This window comes from Haliaeetus albicilla, chromosome 14 (genome assembly GCF_947461875.1).
Source record: "Haliaeetus albicilla chromosome 14, bHalAlb1.1, whole genome shotgun sequence".
NCBI classification, from domain to species: Eukaryota; Metazoa; Chordata; class Aves; order Accipitriformes; family Accipitridae; genus Haliaeetus; species Haliaeetus albicilla.
Window position 1 is genome coordinate 27,973,518 of NC_091496.1, and position 22,348 is coordinate 27,995,865.

The 22,348-nt window shown below is 39.3% G+C and overlaps 1 protein-coding gene across 1 annotated transcript in view; it reads left to right on the forward strand.

The window, feature by feature from the left end:
* The first annotated feature begins 3,242 nt into the window (after window positions 1-3,242).
* The window catches only part of TFEC (transcription factor EC), a 99,738-nt gene continuing 80,632 nt past the window's right edge, over window positions 3,243-22,348 (forward strand). Inside the window, exon 1 of the mRNA XM_069802100.1 lies at window positions 3,243-4,325. Within this exon, the coding sequence (XP_069658201.1) occupies window positions 4,125-4,325 (201 nt within the window). The 5' untranslated portion in view covers window positions 3,243-4,124. The remainder of the gene's footprint in view (window positions 4,326-22,348) is intronic.

The following is a 22,348-nucleotide window of genomic DNA, read 5'->3' on the forward strand; positions in this document are numbered from 1 at the left end:
TAATATTTGTGGTTTTAGATGTCTTTTATGTTTCTATTGCTCAAAAATAGATTTTTTTTTGATTGAACATTTTCAGCCTTCCATTGACTGAAATAGATGACCGCCTTAGGGCATTTTTGAAGGGGAAAACTAAAAGAAAAATGACTAAATTCCTTTGTTCAGAACTGCTGCTCTGCATATCCAGTAAATTTTTTAATACAAAGACATACCAGTCAATGGGGAGTTTTTCTTGCAGAAGGACTGCAAGATCAGCTTCTTAGTATGCAAGTGTGACCACCAAACAGGGATGATAAGACTGCAGTGACCAGGAAGGGGCACTTACAGCCATCTTCTCAGTTTTCATGTTTCAGAACACTGCAGCTATTCACATTGGAGCAGTTTGACCAAAACAGGAGAGACGGCCAGCGAGGGAAAGAAGAGAAACCCTTCACACTGCAAACCAGCTAGGAAACAATGCTAGCTAGTCCCATGGTTGAGGCAGCCTGGCACTCAGACGCAAGAACAAGGTGACCTTCCTGGAACATGGGAAGATTCAGTTTTTGCTGAGCTTTAGGATGGAGCTGACTATGCACATACCTGCAAAGCAGGTAGTTAATCCAGGCACAATGGATCAAAGGCTGTATACAAAAGGACTAACCATTTACTCTTTGTGGCTAAGGAACAACATTAGCAGTTAGGAGATACGGCACATTTCTGTTCTTACTTTATTTTTGAATCAGCACAGATGAGTTAGCTAAACTGTTCCTCAGCTTTCCCTCTTGCTTGTATCTATTAGAAGAGGCTGCTGTGAGAAGCGGTGCTGTAGTTTTTGTGATGTATTTACATCAGAGCCTCAGCTGAAGATGCTCTGAAAGAGCAAAGCCAGATCCTTGTCCTGACATTTATTCTGGACACTCAAGCAGTGCTCTATGCAGAATTGCAGGGGTCAACATTACTGGAATAAGTTTTAGAAGTGATGTTTACTTTGTGAGCAAAAAGAAGAGGGGATGTTAGAGTGTTAAAACTTACATTTTTATTCAATTACAGTTATCCCCTCTTTAGTGCATATTAGCCAGTAAGAAATACATTGAAAAAGCCTTGATCAAAGGGAAGAATCTACAAGGCTTTCTTCTCCATTGCTGCTGCTGGCACTACCAAAAATGTTCTGTGTAATGTTTTAAAATTTTTGTTATGTTCTTGGATATGTATTGACATCTTAGCTCAGAACAGCTATTTAATGGCTATTGTAATTTAACAGGTTCATAAAATGCATATTTAAAAAGACCCTAAGCAGGCATTCGCTCAACAGGGGAAGGAATTTGAAGCACCAGAAACATAAAACACATTTTAAAAGGTCCTGTTGATATACATTGAAACATTGGCTAAATTAAGAAATCCCAGTTTATTAGACTAGACTAGACTAGACTAGGCTAGAACAGAACCGAACAGTTCAGTTGGAAGGGACCTGCAATGATCCTCTAGTCCAACTGCCTGACCACTTCAGGGCTGAAGTTGGTTGGTTTATTTTTTATGGCATTGAAACTGAAGAGGGACTTAAATGGCATCATGAAGGGTTTCTACAGGTAGATCAACAGCAAAATGCAGACTAAGGAAAAAGCAAAATCCTGCCTGACCAACCTGATAGGCTTCTACAGTGAGATGACGAGCTCAGTAGATAAGGGGAGAGCAATGGATGTTATTTAGCTTGACTTTAAGAAGGCCTTTGAAGCTGTCTCCTATAGCATCATCACAGACAAACTGACAAAGTATTGACTAGACAGTGGATGGTGAAGTAAATGGAAAATTGGCTGAAGTGCTGAGCTCAAAGTGTGTTCAACATCACAAAGACTATCTGGAGACCGATAACTAGTGATGTCTCTCAGGGGTCAATATTGGGTCCAATATTGCTTAAAATCTACATTCATAACCTAAATGATGGGCAGAGTGTAAGTTTGCAGACAACAGAGAATCAGGAGGACTGGTTGCTATACCAGATGATTGTGCTGCTCTTCAGAGGGACAATGGGGAGAAATGGGGTAACAGGAATCTCAAAAAATTCAGCAAATGGAAAAGCCAAGCCCTGCACCTGGGGAGGAATAACTGCATGCACTAGTGCAGGCTGGGGCTGGCCATCTGGGAAGCAGCTTTGCAGAGAAGGCCCTGGGGGTCCTGCTGGACCATGAGCCAGCAACGCACCCTTTCAACAGGGAAGCCTCTCCTTGGGTGCATCAGGAACAGCACTGCATCACCTGCAAGTGAAAGGTGTGATCCCTTCCCTCTCGTCAGTGCTGGGGAGGCTACACTACAGCTGGAGTGCTGGGTCCAGTCCTGGGCTGCCTGGTCTGAGAGGGACATGGGTGTACTGGAGGGAGTCCAGCAAAGGGTCACAAAGATGCTGAAGGGCTTGGAGCATGTGAGTTACGCGGGGAGGGTGAGAGAGCTAGTATCGTTCAGCCTGGAGAAGAGAAGGCTTAGGAGGATCTTCTTCATGTGTATAAATACCTGATGGGGGGGAGTAAAAACTGTGGAGCCAGGCTCTTCTGAGTGGTGCCCAATGATGGGCCAAGAGGCAATAGGCACAAACTGAAAGGCGAGAAATTTCAATTCCACTGTAAGAAAAAACTTTTCACTGTGAAGGTGGTCAAACACTGGAATAGGTTGCTTGGGGAGGCTGTGGAGTCTCCGTCCTTGGAGATATTTAAAACCCAGCACAGCCCTGAGCAATGTTCTGTGGCTGACCCTGCTTTGAGCAGGCCAGTTGGACTAGATGATCCCCAGAGGTCCTTTCCAACCTCACCATGGTGGGATTCTGTGGTTTAGACAGTTCATTGTAATACACTCTGCTGTCATTAGAGATTTTGGAAAATGTCTTTATTCTTTTTTTTTTTTTTTTTTAACGCAGAGAGAATCATGTCATCAATAAAAAAAAAAGGTGGCTCACACCATGCTGTACCACTTCCCTCATTTTGCTTTCTGTTTATCTGATAATGCATTCTGCCAGGGCCTGGGCCAAGGACCAGGAGATCTAATGTCTCATGCTGTCCATATTACAAAAAATGCTCACACTGCAGTGAATTAGTAATGGTGTTCAAGCCTCATTGTGTTTCCTGGGGGCAAAGGCAGTATACACCAGTATAAGTGTGCTTTTATTTTAAAGGGTTGGAGGCTGATCCTACAAACCCTTTCTAGCGTGAGTAATTCTGATATAAAGTTTTCTCCCCCAGAGCTATTCACTTTTGAAAGGGTTACTCTTCACAGGAACCAATCCTTGTGTTGTATGTGGCAGTTTAGAAACTGGACTGTGAAAATATTTCTTCTTCTGAACATAGAATGGTAATGTGGATGGTTGTTAGCAACGCAATTCCTCCAGCAAACGGGAATGGTTACTGCATACAGAATCAGTTTTACCTTCATTACTTTTCAAGAGGTTACTTAAATATATATTGTATCTGCTATAGAGCAAGTAGGAAACAGAATGTGGAAAAATGAAGGCTTCTCATATCAATTGTGGTCCTTTTTTTTATAACTGGCAGTTGTTCCTATTTTCAAGTGTTTGTTTCTACTTTAATGAGGATACCAACTTTCATCCAGTGAGATGTGTGGGTCACTTTGTTAGAGCACTTGCACACACCAAGGCAATACGCCAGCTGGAAATTTTGACTTTTAGCTGAATTATTTTTCCCCAGCAAATGGCTTTCCTTTTGACATATTTTAATGTACTTGCACACTGAGAGGAAGAGTGGGTGAACAGAAAACAGACTGTTTTATTAACCCAGCAGTCACCTTTGAGATTCATACATGTCCACTTTTTTCTTGCCTTTGTACCTAATCCCAAGAGACTGGTACCTGGCTTCCCTTGGAATAACAAAGTCAGTCACAAACCTCCAAACATGATTGTTAACTGAATGCCAACTGTTTCTTCTCATCTTTTTTTTTTCTTTTCCCAGTACTATGTTAGGGATTGTGTCTTTATGGGTGCCCTATAACCATAACATTAATTTGGTTTTATATTTAAGGATTTTTATTTTATTTTCAATAGTAGAGGTACATTGTGCAAGAAATTAAATTGCTGCTTCTATTTTGTGTGTGTGTTTTATAGTGATTTTTTCAGCTCTGCTAATAGTGGAAAGGGAAGAAATAAAGCAATGCTGCAGGCACTGACTGGACTACAGTTTCAGCTCAGAGGAAAGCTACAGGATCAAGAGTGGACAGACAAGCACCCTCGAGAAGAAGCCCATGCACATTATTCACAGTGTCATACGCCAGTTTCACAGTATCCTGGGTTCAATGGATTTTTTCCAGTGGGAACACACTTTTCATCAAACAAAGCTCCAGCAATCTCAGAGGTACCTATATTACCAACAGATATTTACAAAGCAGATTTCTGAATGTTGTGTTACCTGCAGAAAGCTATTCTTAATTGTAACATAATTAGCTCATTTTGAAGTGCACCTAAATGAAATCCAGGAGGGAGGTGAGGGGTGAAGCTTTTGGAATTAACACGTTCTAAAAAATACGTAGGGCTCAAGCAAGCAAATGCCAGGGCATTAACCAACTAGGTCTTATCCCATGCTACCTCAAAACATGCTCCTTGAATCATTAATCTTAGGATCAACTCTCTAATGATCTAGAGCTGACAACTTACACTCCGTCTTCCCTTTGGATAGTGGAATGTCTCTGGAGCTTTCTTTCCACATCATGCCGTATCTCCAGGCAACAGACAGGCTGAGGTCCAGCCAGCGGGGAGCGGGAACAGGGCCCAGCAGCCCCACGTTTGCTCCCTCACCTCATGGCAGAGCCGGCAGCTTCTTGGGACATGGGGAGAAAGGATGGTGCCTCCCGGTAAATCTGTGCCTGGCAGATGTGGTTTTGGCATCAGCCATTTGGGAATATATTTTTTTCATGCGCTGCGGTCGACAGCCTGGGTTGGTGCCGGACTGTGGTCTGTTCTCCCAGCTCCAAGGACGAGCGATGGGGTTGTGGTTTGGTACAGTGGCCACGGTGCAGGGGTAATATCGCACAGGCTGCCAACTCCTCAGCCTCAGGGGGAGCGCGCAGGGGTGCAGAGCTGCCGCACGCCAGCCATGCCGTCCCTTGCGAGGTATGCGTTGCACAACAGATGCTTAGAACCATTGCTGAACAGATCAGATGACGCCACCATATTTCTCTCTGTTCGAATGGGAAGTAACTGTGGTATTTCAGATACCACATGGTGGCAGCTGTTGATAAAGGCTGATACTAGTTTGTTTTTCGTTTTTAAAACTGAGGAATGATTAATTGCAGTGAGTGGAGCAGCCAGGTAGCCATTTCAGAGATGTTACTTCACAAATGTTCTGGTAGCTTGGTATCTGACGCACTGACCCTTTCTTTCTCGTTTAACAGTGGGAAGGAAAACAAAAAGATAAGTAGAGATTCAGCTACCATCCAAACTCTGAATCCCACAATGAATATTTTAAACCTTTCTTTGACTGCTAATAAACTTTCCCTCCAGTTCTTGCCACTTTCTTTCTCTTCTGGGCTCCCTCTGCTCTCCTGTTCCTCCAGTATTCTTCACTGTAGCCTGGGGAAAAGAAGTTTAAGAAAAATAATAAAGTTTTTATTTATTCCTTACAGCTTTTCTGCCCCTGTGGGCATTTGTCTGCCTGTCTGGCTAATGTGCTGTAATGAATCTGCTCTCTGCCATACACACACGTATCGTCCTATCAATCAGTGAGAGGAAATGCTGAGCATGGTGAGTGCTAACAAGCACTCAGAGGGGTCAGTACACCAGTGCACTACAGTGGCATGCTTCTTTCCCTACAGGCTGCTTTAATTGGGGGGAACACAAATGAGGTGGCGTGTGGCTGGCACCATGTCTTCTTGCCTATCTCCCTGCTTTGGCAAACTGACCCTCTCTACTTCAACTTTCAGGGCAGCGCTAACCCTCCTCTGGCTCCTGCTGGGGGGCAAGTCCCTCTCAACCCTGTTGGAGTCTCTGGGTTAATTGGGGCAGGTGGAGCTGCTGGAGGAGCTTGCTTGCAGAGGCTAGCGGGTGATCAAAGGGTGCTGAAGAGCCTGTGGGGATAGCACTTCTTTGCAGGTTGGAAATCACAAGGAAAAGAGAAATGGGAAAAGGTGGAGAAAAAGTAAGGAGGGCTCTGCGGAAAAGTAAAGCAAGGCGGAGATAGGAGATGGAAACAGTGAAAGAAATAGGAGATAGGGACACTGGAAGGACTGAGGGGAAAAACCAAATAAGAGGAGAGAAAAAAAATAAAGAAGTAATGACAAAAAAGATGTGGAAAGTCATATATAACTGGAGAGAAATACTAGAAGTAGGAAAAAAAAATGAGAAAACTAAAAATATTCCTGTGCAGAAGTCAGGGTAGACAGGAAGCAACATCTCCAAAAGATCTCAAAGAAGATCAGGTCACCAGAGGAATTTTTCAAAGGCAGATTTCAGGTTTTAGACGAGAAATCATGCCCAATCCATAATTAAGTAGCAGTGTTTTAAGTTATATTCCTATAGACAGGTTGACTTCTAGACATGATTTCTTTTCACCCATTTGTGGGCTGCCAGCATGCCATTAAGGACTGACTGTCATTGCTCTGTAGCACAACTTATGATTGAGTACATTTTCTACCGGAGGCTTCACAGCAAAGCCAATCTGTCCTTTGTTGGCTGTCTGGAAGGTGAAAAGGGATTTGTTGGAAAGAATAGAGGAACTATAAATCTCTGAGGGGTTATAAAGTCTCAGGTGGGAACTTGAGGTTAACTGTATGTAAGGACAGACCATTATACCTTTCTGAAAGTCCTGCATTTTCTTTGCATGCACAGAAGTTCTGGTGTTGATAGGTGTAGCACGATTGCAAGGCAGTCAAATGATAAAAAAATCTTAAAGCAGTGTTTCATTGCCCAGAGTGAAGACTAACGAGGAATCCATCTTGAGTGAAGTTTTACTGTAAAATACCATTGAGAAAACTGTCTTTGAGATCAAGGATTTGGAAAGGTAGCAAGAAAGAGTTAGTTTGGTACTTTAGAAAAACAGTAGCAAAGGCCTAAGAGAGTTCGAAGTCTGAGGCCTCATGCTGAGTCCTCTTCTTGTGACACAAAATCTGGGTCCAGATTAATTTCTGTGTTGATCAAGGAGAGCTGCTTATACCCTCCAGGAAGGCAGGTTAATCTACAGAAATACCAGAGGCAGTAAAAGAGCTACCAGATTTTCTCCTGTAGTATTTGTAAGCCCTATAAACTAAGAAACTTTGGCTTTAGCAAACATCTGGATTGGAGATTTTGAAAGCAAATCCAGAGGAAAGTAGGATGCCATTTGTGACTCAAAAAGTGTGAATTCTGCTCTTGAATAAATACCTGATGAGGTGAAGGGCAACATGTAGTGAGAAATATCATTCTTCAGTCAGTGGGCAAAGGCCATGTTCCTGCTCTCCATGTTTACCCCCTGCTGCCCTTTTCTCAGGAGTGTTCAGTATCTTAGTCAACGTTTAGCTTAGATAAAGACTATGAACCCTCTTTGAAGGAAAATTTATTTTATTTAGGAATGGCTTTTATCAAATATTACTTTTGGTGGAAATTTTAGTGTCTTTTATTCTCCAAGCAATCAGCCAAGCAAACTAATTATTTAACATTTCAGGTTGCCACTTATCTTGTTCCCTCGCTCATTCTTTAATGGATACATTTGAGTGGACATTAAATTATTTAATTAATATATATACTCCTTCTCCATGGCATGCCTTTTAGTTGTCAGTGATAAACTGTGTGTTCACAAGTTCAGGATAGTGCATGTCCTTTGTAAAGACCATTGGCAACTTTAAAGTAAAAAGAGCAATATTGTATTGTAGTAATTATCATAGCTAAAACCAGAAATAATCATTACAATACAAGCATTCGAACCAAAATATATTCCCTGGTGAGAAGGTGTTATGACTGGAAGAACTCTGTGGTTTTGGCAATATTTTAAAAGAGTTAACAGGTTATTCATCATAAATAGCAAAAGAATGGTTGATATGGCATGCACTTAAAGAATGAAAGAAAGATAATGTGCCTTATGGAAAATTGATTTTGTCAAACTAACTTTGTATCTGTCTTGATCCAATTTCAAGTTTGGTTGATAGAGGTAAGACAGTTAATATAATATAGCCAGACTTCCTCAAGGTGTTTGATTAGTACCCATGTCAAATTAACTTTCCGTGCAATAATTGGATTAATAAACTAAATAACTGACAGATGTGAAAATGGATTTGGAAATAGGGGATCATTGCTGATTTTGACATAGTCCTTTGGAGTAGCACAAGAATGAATTCTTGGCCCAGTGCTACATAAATATATTATCAACTACTGAAAACAGTTTACATGTGTAAGTGACTTCTTTGCTGAGGGAGTGGAAAAGAGTGCAGAAAAATGTCACTGGTATAGAATAGCATGGGCTTTTCAAACTGTCAAAACTGTGTGCACAACTAAATAATGTATGTTTTAATGAGAAGTACAAAACCTGCATCTCCAGAAAATGAAAAGCTCTATCAGGCCATAATGAGATGGGGGACTTTATCCTGGGAACCTGTAACTTTTGTCAAAGACATGGGAGTCAGAGACCTTGATCAAGTGGAAATGAGCTGCCAGAGCAGCACTGCAGCAAAATAAGTAATCAAATTTGTATATCTAAAAATGTATATAAATATATAAATAAATAATCCTTGAATAGGACCAGGGATACTGGCTTACCTGTGTATTTGGGGCTGGTCTGACCATTATGGGATGCTGTGTCAATTCAGATCTCCCCAGATCCAGTAGGAAACTGGTAAGAAGGTAAGGACTAGACAAAGACTCCAGCAAATTATTAAAGTATAAAAAGATCTATATTATCATGAAAGATTTGGGGAGCACCATCTGTTTAAGTAGTGTAAAATGAGGTTTAAAGGAGACCTGCAGAAAATCCAACAGCTGTAGAGACACCAAAACATTCAGAACAGGCTCTCCAATAAACACAGCAAAGGTATGCAGGGGACAGTGGTTGGAAGCCAAAGCTGGAGTCCCTGGATAAGAATCTTTTCACCTGGTTTCAGGCACCTACAAGGTAGGTGTTTGCTAAATTCCCATTGCTCCCAGTGAGGCCAGAATGATGCTTGCCTGCATATACTGGGAAAAGCTCTGCATAAGGGTCTGTCTGTTAACCAGTTTGAAATATCTACCCTATGTCCTGGTTTCAGCTGGGATAGAGTTAACTGTCTTCCTAGTAGCTGGTACAGTGCCATGTTTTGAGTTCAGTATGTGAAGAATGTTGATAACACTGATGTTTTCAGTTGTTGCTCTGTAGTGTTTAGACTATAGTCAAGGATTTTTCAGCTTCTCATGCCCAGCCAGGGCACAAGAAGTTGGCACAGGACACAGCCAGGGTACCTGACCCAAACTGGCCAACAGTGTATTCCATACCATGGGACGTCCCATCTAATATAGGAACTGGGAAGTGGGTGCAGGGAATCACCGCTCGGGGACTGGCTGGGTGTCGGTCGGCGGGTGGTGAGCAATTGCACTGCGCATCATTTGTACATTCCAATCCTTTTATTACTACTGTTGTCATTTTATTAGTGTTATCATTATCATTATTAGTTTCTTCTTTTCTGTTCTGTTAAACCGTTCTTATCTCAACCCAGGAGTTTTACTTCTTTTTCCCGATTTTCTCCCCCATCCCACTGGATGGGGGGGAGCGAGTGAGCGGCTGCGTGGTGCTTAGTTGCTGGCTGGGGTTAAACCACGACACCCTACTACAATCTTCTGAGTGAGTGGCTAGGGAGAATAATACTATGGCAGTGACCTGGGACACTGAGGAAGCTTGGAGGTGAGCTTCTCACAAACATGTCTGTAAATGGTTACATTTCTTTTGGAAATAGTTGTTTTAAAGCTGCTGGGGTTAATTTTGATACTTACTCTTTTAGAACCTTTCTGCAGGCAAATTTTATGTTTAAAAACAGAACAGGTCCAGTCCAGACATTGCTAGAAGGGAAGTCATGGCTTTTATAAAGTATTCTGAAAGCCACAAATATCTGTTATACTTAAAAGTCCTGCACTGCCTGCCTTGTATTTCCCATGTAGAGACTCTCATTTACCCGGTGTGTCTGCTACACTGACATCTTTCCAGTTCCTTTTCTGATGTCCTCTGTTGGTTGCAATGACTCCCACATCTCCCACATTGGTGGATAGGCACATAATTTGACAGAATTTTGACAGAATAGGAGACATTATGAAAGGGAGAACAGAATGGCAGCGTCTTACTACACCCACAAAAATACTTCATTTGAAAGCATGAAGACGCATTATATATCCAAGATCCTTTTCGGATCCAGGTATAGATCTCACCTGCCTCTGTAGGCTCTGTAATACCATCTCAGGGCTTTGCTCCAGGTCACAGCTCCTGTGTGAATGACATACTAGCAGCACATAGGAACATAAGAATACTTAAGTTAGAATAGATCAGCTGTCCATATAGCTCAGTAATCTGTTTCAGAATGCCTTCCTTGGGATCTCCTCTATCTCTGAAACAAGTATCTAAACCTGATTTAGATGCTTAGTGACTTTTTGTAGGCAGTGGGGCAAGCAAGCGCTTTTAAGATCCAATTTATCTGGCTTATCTTAGGCATTTACTTTCAAGTAAGATGTATTGCACCTCAAAGTTCCCTTTTTCTCCCTGTTGACTGAAAAAAAGTCTAGATGATTAGCCTGGATGTAGGCATCTTCATTTTCTCATACACACAAAGTCAAATGAATTCCACCTCTATGTCTTTTGCTTCAGAGAAAGGAAAGAAGTCTCAAAACTTCTTGATTCCACTTTAAAATTAGCTTATGAGCTGACGCTTGAGGGTTAAAATTTAATTTAATGTCACATTACCACAAGTAAAGCAATTGAGTTTATTATGCTTTTTAAGTCTTCCTGAACTGTTTGCTGAAGCAGTTTCTAGCAGCACAGCTGTCTGTGTGTTTGCTGAATTCACATAGATTGTTTCATGGCAGTCATTTGAAATATGTTACTTTTTAGTTCTGTGGACTATAAATTTATTTTTTAATATAATACTTACATTTACTGATATTAATAAAATCCTTATATTTAGTATTGATATGTATATCATGAGAAAGAGTGTATAAAGAAAAGGAAAGGTGGAAATGAGGTGAAGGGGTTCAGAAATAAGAGGGAAAAGGGAAATGGGAAGGAGAGCAAAATACGTTTGGGAAGATCTGGAAAGAGGAGGAGCAGAATGGAGACCAAAAGATACGGGTAAGTGGGAAATAAATAGAGAGATCTGTGTAGGATCCTCAGGCTCACTCATTATTTTGTGGACTTTTATAATATCTCTTCTTTTCTTCTCCTTTTCAAACTTCACAGACTTCATCTTTTTAACCTTACAGTGTGTAAAGTCCACAGTCTCCATTCTTCCTCCCATATACCTCATCATTTTTTGTTATTTTTTTAGACCTTTTTATTTTTGCTATGTCTATTCTTGCACACACCTCTTCACATCTGAGCACAGCTGTTGACCTACTTCTGTTCGATAATTCCTGTAGCATGGAAATCACTGATGTCGCTGCTACTGAGAGAGTAAGTTCAGCAGGTCCATCACCTTCATCACTTGAAGAAAGCATTAATGCTGGATCAAAATTTGATTTTTGACTCAAAATTAGAATCACAGGTAACAATCCTCTAAGGACTTGAAGCTGTCTACCGTTGGGATGGTTCAGTCTAAAGTGTATTGTGATTCTTTGTACGAAGGAGGCCAAGAAAAGTAGAAGACAGGTCTAAGAAGAAAAATAGTCATGCTTTAATCACAGGATCTCTTGATTTCTTCCCATGTATTCTCAGCTCAGAATCCTGAGCAGCAGTGAGCTGTCTGTCCACACTTGTACATTTAAGTATGTCCAGGTCATGTCCAGGCAGTCATCCCCTCAGCAACTCTTAGAAGAGTTCTTGGCACAGTTTTGGCCTATGCCAACTAGTGCTCTCCCTCAGTGAGGTTTGGAAGTTACAAGGTCCTGGGACAGTTCGTAATTGTCATTTTGCAAATAGTTGTGTTCTTGTAGTTCGTAGAGATTTACTGACACTGATATGGGCTCTTCCTTGACTTCTGGGCTCAGTGCCCACTGCCATTCCCAAGCATATCAATTTTATGAATAAAATTATAGCTTGAGAGGGTCCTGTAAAACTTCTCTTTTGACAGCAATGTGCTCTTCAGTGTATATTTCAAAATGGGTGGTGCAAATAGGGGTAGAACCCATTTGCAAGATAGGTAAGCAATTTTTAATTTTTTTGTTGTTGTTGTTTTTTACATGGAATTAACAAAGGTTTTGTAATTGTAAAGTAGGGAACGATAGTGAAAGCACTGCTGGCCCTACCTTGAGGGTGTGCAGGCTTTTCCAGTGGTAATGAAAGGAGGCTCAGTTTCTTGTCACCTGCAACAGAGAAAATGAATCAGCTCCATAGACTTGCAAAGCAGATCAGCATTTTTTTGAACTTCTGGCCCAGGGTTAAAAGAGTAACAGGACTCCCAGTTTCCTATTGACTTCAGCAGAAAGGTAGGAACCGTGGTGGGAGTTAGGAGTCTGATATAAGTCTATACTTGTCTTGACAGTCATACTATTCCGGAACTGACAAATGGCAGCCAAGCAAGAAGTAGTCAAACTGAAGGGTCACTAGGGAAAAAGGAGCTTTGAAACATAGTGCTAGTCTCTATGACAAGGGCTACAGTAATTGAATTTTGAAGAGACCTGACTGTTGAGATATTAAGTATTATACACTACATTAGTAATTACATAACAGATGATATTAATGATTCTTACGCAAGTGTTTGTTAAACCTGTAATTCAGATTTAACGAATAACCAATGGCCTTTGTTATAAGAAGAAACCTACACTTCATTTGTGAGATTAATCTTATTTAAAGCAAAAATTCTCTCTCTGAATAGCTGGTGGTATTCAACCTAAATTAGCATCTGCTGAAGTGAGCAGTTGAGCTTCATCTGACATTTATTAGGACAAATGCATAAAGGCTATGCTGTGGCAATACCATTTAATTGTCAGGGCAATTAGTTGCCACTTTGGATATCAGAATTGTCACTGAGTTTAAAAAAAAAAAATTAAGGGAAGAAGCTGTTGGTTTTATGAAGACCCAGCAGAAATGGTTTCCTTTTTAACTGGAAGTGGTGTCTGAATTTTATATTGTTCATAAAAGTGAGAATCTAATGCCATAGACTGGACCCAGGCATAACAGGGAAAAAGTAATCATTTTAACAGTGGTTGGTCTACTTCTTGTGACTTCAAACCAACTCTGACTTTTATAAAAAATATGTAAATCACTGGATGCTAGGGGCAAAGTCCCTGTAGAGTTTATGGTTCTCTTACCTCCCTAGAAAAATCAGGATTATTTGTTTTCTTTTCAACTGTATTAATATATTAAAAATACCCCCCCCTTGTGTCCTCATGCATTATTCTGTAAGCTTTAGTTCATTTGCTCTGCAGTTTGCGTAGATCTCCTTAAGCAAATCAGATGTGCAAGTTGTCCAACAGTTTGACTCTTATCTCTTACTATAAGAGCTTTCTTATTTTGGAAAATATTCATGTGGTTATATTCTTCCAATATGCAAGTAAACTGGCCATTGTGTGAAAGACTCATCATCAACTGCCCTCGTTTATTGGTCTTTTTGTTCTCAAATGTTTTCTAAAGATCTTTGCAATCAGTGTTGCTTATCTGCCATGTAAAGTTAATATAGCAGAGCCAGAAAAAATCCAGCAGAGTTTGGAGTCCATTTAGCTCAAGGCTCTGATCACAAGCGTGGTGTCTGGAAGCCTATACTCTGGCAGCTTGTACAACGGCTGGCCTTTGGATTAATATAGGAATGCAGAGTTACAAGTCCCTTAATCTTCATAAAGAATGACAACCATCTCTAAATGGCTGGAGTCTGTGTTGTGTGTTCATCCCGTCCTTCTCCCCTCCTCACCAAAGTGGCATTTATCGGTTCCACATCTGTCCAGATCGACTTCCACAGCCCATCTTTTCCATGTGTTGGTCACTTCTGTAGCTGGACAGATAGGAGAAGGTGATTAGGTGATTCTCTGCTTTATAAAGGGGGAATTTAAAATCAAACTCTAGAAAGAAGACAGCGAGATTTTTATTTGGATATGCCAGAGACCTCTGGCCTATGCTGTGATCCAGCTGTGTAGAGGGAGAATGTTGCTATATCTCACTTGCCATTTACTAGCCCTGCAATGGAGGTAATGCATCTCATACATTTACTCAAAACTGTTTCCGACCATCCCCAAAAGTTCAGTGTGTTTTTACCATGAGGCAGATGATCCTGTCTAATTAAGCAGCTGGTCTACTTTCTGAGCAGTGCCAGACAGGGTTAGGTTCATTTAAAGCTATATTGTAATTGAATTAGCTTCTATACATTATTTTCTGAGCAAAGATCTAGGACCTGTGGAGGCCAGCACTTCAAAACTTGGGAAAGTAATACTTTTTCAGAGGCAGGACATTAAAAATGTTTGCTACAAAAACCAGACTGAATCCTTGCAATTTATAGATCAATTGATTTCAGGTTAACTTCTTTGGATGGAGTGAGAGGCAAAGGGATTGAAATGAATGGAAACTCCAGATAGCCTCTACAAGTAGTTGAAATCAAACTTAAATATGATTGAAATAGTGTCAAGATGTCATGATTTGTCTGTGATTACCTGCAGCCCAGCAAAACAACAGAGACTGAAAAGCCAATCTGATTCAAGAGATCGCACACTTTTTCCTTATTTTGAAGGTTTGGAGCTGAACAGACCATTTTCGTGGTACTCTGGAGTGCTGCAATTTGTTGCCCATATGAGCCGAGGTATTGCTCTGTATTTCCGTCAAGGTGTTTCTGCTCCTTTTGTTGCCAACCCTGTTTCTTCTAAACCCTTATTGGTCTCTGGTATGTTGTGATCTTGTCTACTCTATCTTTCCTCATACTGATTGTTGTTATACCTACTCCCATGAAATTTTTTTATTAGTGAATTTAAGTACAAAGCAGTCTTTCACAACCCGCCTGGGTAATCAGCTTTACCCATGAAAGTACTACTCTTTTCTTTTGTGGAGTTGTTATCTGTCATAATATTAGGGCCAGATTTTGGAAATATGCAACTGCTGATGCTCATTTCCAAATCTCTGTAGCATCTCCTTGTACTATTTTGAAAAAGGGCATTTAGTTATTCTCTGGTATTTCCTGAACTGCATTTTTCCAGAAATGAAGCACATGGTTATTGTCAACAGAAACCTGTGGCCAATCTTGGGCTTGATTCTCCACTAGTTGGAAGGAAATAAGAAAAGCTAAGTGTGTCACTTCCTTCTGTCCTGACCCACAGCTGGTTCTGGATCTCTTTAGCTATACTTCAAATGTCCCACTGTATGAGTTTTTGATGAGTAAAACATGATGTAAATCTTTCATATTTGCCTCTGAGAAAAGGGTACAAATAGCTCTTTACAACGAGGTCAAGCAACTTTTGATTTGACAAGGAATTTTAGGACATTCCAATTTTATCTCAGAAGTCGAATGTACTCCCTAAAATGGAAAGCATCATCAGTTTGGGGCATTGTATCTTACACTGTAGAGGCAGATACTCAAAATGCAGTAAAAATGAAGTGATTCATTGTCCATCAAATGCAAGTACAAAATAAACCACAAACAACTCAGCATGGGTAAAGTAACACAAGAATTCTCTTCCACAAATTCAGTTGCCTGCTGTTCAGATCTGTAGTATAGCTTTGTTCGCCATGACACTTTTCACCTATAAAAGGGCATATTTATCCTTTCTCAGGAGACAGCTGTTTGAATGGAGTAATTTGCATCTGTGGGGTTGCTTAAATTTCACGAAGCTGAGAACCATACAAATTTGGTAATGGAGAAAAGTGTAACAGACAGAAGGGGCTTTGGTACTCTTCAAAGGAATACCTGTTGTGAATGGCAGCAACTTCTTCTAGTGTCCATAAACCTAAAGGAAGAAAAAATACTGTTACTTTACAGCCATGACAGTTTTCAAAGCAAAGCAAAGCAATGCAGAGGTTGTCAAGAAAGCAAAAAACCCACAATAACCCCCACACCTCTAGCATTCCACATTCCACTTCTTTCACCCAGGGCTGCATATTTATTTTGAGATTAATTTGGTACATGTAGTGTACATTTGCCAAGTTTTTTTTCCTATTTAAATCTTCAGTTCCAAAGCTATGTTTTAATCCTATTACTGCTAATTGAGTGAAGTCTGCAGTCTTTCTGAGTTAGGTGAAGTTCAAGTTGTAATTGGTATCAAAGAAAGGCACAATGCAAGAACTGAATATTAATATTTAACTCTTGCCATTTTATTATTTCCACTTGAAAATCACAGCAGTGGTTAAAAGACCTTTTTATGAGTTCATGAGGGTAGTGAATTGGAGACTATGGGATGAGATTTTTCATTCATGCAGCAAGATTAACAGAAATTGCTTTGTAAGAAGTGTAAATGAAATATTATACTGGTGCCCAGTAGTACTGGTTACAGCTACAGGTCTCTCAGTATTCCCATTATGAAATTTTGCCTGTAGGTTAAGTAGCTGCACTGTAAAATTTTGCTCAAGGCTAATACAGCATACAAGATTCTAACCCAGGAGCTATTTTGTTTCAAATCTTCCATTTAGCCTTTTGCAGGTAACTGGAAAGTGTGCCAGTTTTGGATGATGTTTTGGATTTGAGTACTTTTTAAATGACTGTGATTTTAAAGCAGAACATCTCATAAGATATGCACACAATGGAGGATTAATTGCTTATGACTGAAAATAAGGACAAAGACCACCCAAGACAAAGACCACCCCTTTGATTTCAGATCCCTAAACAAGTACATTTGTTTGCCTAAAATAAGTTGTTCAGAGACACAAATGGTTAATTTTTTTCAAAGGTCAAAGAAATTAAAAGAAAAATGTCCATTGTCAATGGTGGCTTTGGAAATAATTTTTCACCCCCTGATTAAAGAATATTTGGAAAACTCATTAACAAAGAATTTCTGTAAGTTTTATTTTCTCTATTCTGATTTTTTTTCATTGGGAATTACAGGCTCTTGCTTTAATCATACCCATAGTGCATATTCACTGCTATACCCTTGGGACTGCTATAATCAATGATTTGAGATCAAACTGGATAGAGACCACAACACAGGAATCATTCCATCCGCATAGTAGTAGCAACTATATTTCCCAGAACTGTATGTTGCTGAAATATCACGAACAGAAGAAAAAAAAAAAAAGTTGTCTGAGAGGAAGAAAAATTATAAGAAGTAATGCTGGAAGTCAGAGTAAACAAGCAAAGAGATCAAAACATAGAAAGGAAGCAAAGAAGAGATGAAAAATTAGGCAGAGAGAAAAACATTGAAAACAGCAGAGCAAAAAGGACAAAGCTGGAAATATTATATCTCCACCATTCATTTCACATTAGATGTGATAAAATGTGGTACTCAATGCTTATTTTTCCTATCAAAATTGCTGTCCATCACATGAACATTGCAGATAGTCTAAACAAGTCATTTGGCCAAAATGTATAACTAACATTTGTAGCAAAGCTGGTTCCAGAGTGAGATACTTGATTCTAAGCACTTGCTCTGTGCACTGTGATTTCAAATCAATGTAGAGATAATCAAAGCTTTGTCTATTTATACACCATTTTTTTCCATTAATATTTTATGTTAATTTCTGCAGAGTTTGTTACATTGAAAGACCTTGCAAGGTTGGACCAAACTGGGGTCCATGCAGGTCTAGTAACTTTGTAAGGTGCATTAATACAACTGCAGTCATAGACAATTCCTTATGCAGAATGGATCTCAATTATTTTCTAAAGCAAATAGGAAGATTTTTTCAATTTTTTTTTGTTTGTTTGTTGTTGGGTTTTTTGGTTGGTTTTTTTTTTTTTTATGAAAGATTATGAAACTAAAACAGGATTGGAACCATATAATAAATATAAGCTTGTAACTTTCATTAGTGCTGTTACAAATCATGGACATATTTCTAAAGAACAGAGTCCATATTTTCTTCATATCTAAACCATAAATAATTGAACTGTGTCTTGCCTTTTTAATATCGAAAGAGGCAGATTACAGTTACAGGCCAAAGGTTGTGAATAATTAAAAGTAGGTTGCATTAGGTCTTGAGATAAGCTATGGTATCGAACACACAGAGAATGAAAAAAAATTGAATGTTGCTACAACAACCTCCAACAGATTTAGTGAGAATTTTGCCTTGCAAAATGCCTTGAAAATTTTGCCTTGAAAAATTCAGTAGGACTGAATACAAATAAGCAATGCCATCCACTTTGTGCTACTAAAAATGTGGATTTTGAGGCTTAAGTGATAATATTAATAGTTAAAAGACTTTTCATACAGAGTGCTTGAAGTATCATCCAGTTCATTCAAACTCCAAACTTAGTCCTGTCTCTAGATTTTTCCTTTAGTTAGTAAAAATGGCAACAACACTAGAATACAAACATTCAGTTCATACCTTCTGGGGGTTGGGGCTCATTGCCTCCAGCATCCTTTCCTATGTATTTATGTTAAGCGATTTTCTGGCCCCCACTGACATTTTGACAGTATCATATAAATTTTGAAGTTTCACCCCCCACAGTTTCACTGTAAGGAAGGCGTCACACTTTACAGGTGAAAATTTAAGATGCACAGACACAAATTCAGCTCCTCATAGTATAAGGCTCAGTATAAGGCTTAGCTTCCACAAATACCTACATGCATCCAACTTTTTAGTCATGTGAATAATAGGTGTCTAATTAAAGTCAGTTGCCCCAGTCTCCCTCTGTGATTACTGGTAAGAGAGGCACGTCCAGAGGAATAAAAAATAATAATAATAAAAAAAATTCCTGCCTTTATATAAAGTCTCTCAGTGGTATCTGAAAGTGATTCACTTTCTGGAGGTCCTTTCTGCTGCTATTGTCCAAAAGACAGACTTTTTCTTAACTTAGACTAGAAAACTATCTCTTAGAGATGAATGTCACCTGTGATGAATGCTCAAAATTATCCAGGGACCCATGTTCAGGTAGGAAATGGCACCAGACTCTTTGAAGTCTTTGTGTAGCAGGTAACCACTGAGCCATTCTTCTCGCAACCCAGATGATCTTCCTCCAGAGACTCAGTCCACTTCTCTTATATCCAAGTGAAGCGGAAAGTCTTTCCTCCCCTTCAAGTCAGTAATATGTACTTCCATCTTTCACAGGAGGATCAGCACCTATTACAACAAATACTGCCCCACAAATGACCGTGGGATGCTAAAGCTCATATTTTAGGATAGTGATGTGCGCAACTTTATGACCTGCCTGCCAGTATGCTCGTCTCACAGCCTTCTGCTCCTCTGGTGGTGACCACTGGTAGAAGTAGGACAAGATGAACTGGTAAATGTGATATCTTCCAATATCTAACACAAAGTATTTCATGTTAGATACTGTGTGTTAATTATCTGGAGTGTTCACAATGTAAAAAAGTTTTCTACAGTAGTTCTGCAGTAAAACAAATGTAGCTTCCCTGTGGCCTGGCTAAGGATTGCCATCTGCAAACTGAAAGACCTGGGACTAATTCCAATATCTACTGAAAACAATTGGACTCTACTGAGCTTTACTTTCAGTCTACAAAAGCAGCATTTTTAGGGTTACAAGAAGGACCATCCTGTGTTCAAAAAGAAAAATGACTCTGAAAACATTTTGAAAGCATTCCAGCCAGTGATACTTCCAAGAGACTTGGTCTGATCAGACACTCTGCTGATTTGTATTTAAATCATTATTAAAAAAAACATGCTATGGAAGGTATTATTTTGGATTATAGGTAATAAAACTAAGGGGAACCCAGCAGTTAAAAGCCCTGTGTCTGTATGAATAAAATTGAACACACATAAAAGGAAAAAACCCAAACAAATCCACAAAACTTTTCTGTATTCTTATTTGAAATCTTTATACCAAGTCAGGCCTCCATGTGTACAGGGCTATTTTAAGCACACATCAAAAGAAGTGTTGATGACATTTCAGAAGTGATTCCCTCACTGCTGTGCTACAGTTAATGGGCCACTCTTGTGATAACAGCAGTATTGCTTCTAAAAATGTGATGATCCTCTGCAGACAGAAACCTTTTTCTCTGCATTATGCCCATTGATTCAAAAACAATACTAAAACACTTCTCCGTGGAGCACAGATTTGGAAGAAATGAGGCATAGCTGGACTTTATTCTCAAAAATGACAAAAGAATAAAAAGAGAATCTACTAGAAGGGGTGGGCTCTTGCCAATCATTTTTTCTCCTTATTACTTGATATTACCTAATATATAAATATACATATCACGCCCTCCACACATACATATATCTGCTTAAAATACCCTGTATAAGTATGTGTGAATGTGTGGAAGCGTATATAAAAGTCAAAAGCTGTGAGGAGTGGCCTATTGTCACTCCATTGTATGAGACACCATAAATATACCCAGGAGCAGTGAATTAGGGCCCCCAAATGTCTGCTACCTAAGAGACTGATCCCTGGCTATTCCTAATGGATCAACAACAGTTTCATTACAGAAAAAAGGATTCCCTCACACATAGCACCTGGTAGTCAAACCAAACAAGTAACTTATGATTGCTGTTAAGGTGGTTGCAATACAGTATTTACTACCTTCTCACTTTTATTAAAAAAAAAAAAAGAAAGCTAGTGGCTAGAATTGACCCACTGTTTATGGTTGTAGAAGATAGACATTCAGATTTAAACTCCTAGAGCAGATGCTGAGATGAGGCACATTAAGCTGAGATTCTCAAAAATGCCTACATGACTTAGAAATGCAGTCTCCATGACTTTAGTTAATTAACGAGTGCCAAATTATGCAGCAAACTGGTGATTATTTAGTTTTCTTCATTCAGCAGTAATACCTAAATCTCTCCGATGTGTCAACAACATTCATGTAGTTAACCTGAACTACAGTACCAATTATTTTTTTCTACACTTATTTCTTTCACAGTTGGAAGGTGAAAGTGGATTTTCTTTATATCTCTATGACGTTCTCCAAATATAAGCATATTATTAGTCTCTTATGCAGTTTTCTTGCTGTCATTGTTTGCTGTATGCAGCCATTCGGTTCACTGGCTTTCTTTGCAGCTCTTAAGTTCATCATGCATGTTAGTTCTTTCAGAAAGCATTTCTGAAATACTCACTGAAAAGAGAATTTTCCCAGGTGAAGTATTAAATGGTGCTCTTCAAGACTTCAACAAATATAATATACTTCTTTAATGCAAAGTGTTTCAGTAAGCAAGTCACTATAACTTCAATTATTAGATAATAGTCAGCCACTAGATCATACAAGACACTGATGGTATGTTTGAACAAATTCTAATACTTCAGAAACTTAATAGAAAGATTTGAGCTTCTGTTCATCAGCTTGAAAATCCAGTTTAGCGTAGATTGATTCGTATATGATTTTCAGGCGGTTTTGGTGGTTTTTTTTCCCCCTCAAGTATTTTTTATATAAGTGTTTTACTGCATCAGATTTTTTCTCCTATACATGCCCTTGCCTAAAACCTTTTCTACCTTTTTTGACTGCTCTTTGCTACATATTAAAAACACTGAAGTTGCACTCTCCATCATATCTATTCTTACCTTCCAGTTAATGTTAACATTAGAGAGTTGTTCCACAAGAATTCATCACATTATAAGAAAACGCAATGGCTTTTCAAAACAATAATATTTGCTTTAAAAATATTATTACTTCTGTATTGTCTCATCTTCATATCATTGTAGATATGTGGTCTTGTAGCTTGTAGCTTTTCTGGGATTCAAAGGATACCATGGTGACTTTGTAACTTCTCTAAAATCAGTTGAGAGTTTTGTAGTTTTGGTAACCCCCCTAAAATGTCTATAAAATCAGATTCAGTAAATATATTTGATCTTCGCTTTTGTAAGGAAGTATACTATGGAACTCCAGTTTTTCTTCTGTTGTCCCCCACAGGGAAAAAGTCTGTGGTGCTCCTTCAGGTTGTGTTGTATTAAATAAAAAAGAAACTTTTGAATATGCCTTATGGTGAAGCGGTGTTCAATGAAGCTCAGTTTCAAAGCGGCACCCATCACTTTCACAAGGCAGCAATATTTGATCATTTTTAGCATAGCTTTCTGAAGAAAGGTGGTATTTTTTTGATGGCAGTTGCCATCTCTTTGCTCATCATCAACCTTTCTTTCCTTCCATCTGAATAGTTCTTGAACCTGCAGGCCAGTTTCAACAGAAGTGCCTTGAGGTGACATGGAAATCCACAGGCGGGTAAGGAAAAAAGCATAAATTGCACCACAGGGAAGGAAAACCTTTAATGACTCCGCAAAGTGATGAGCAAGG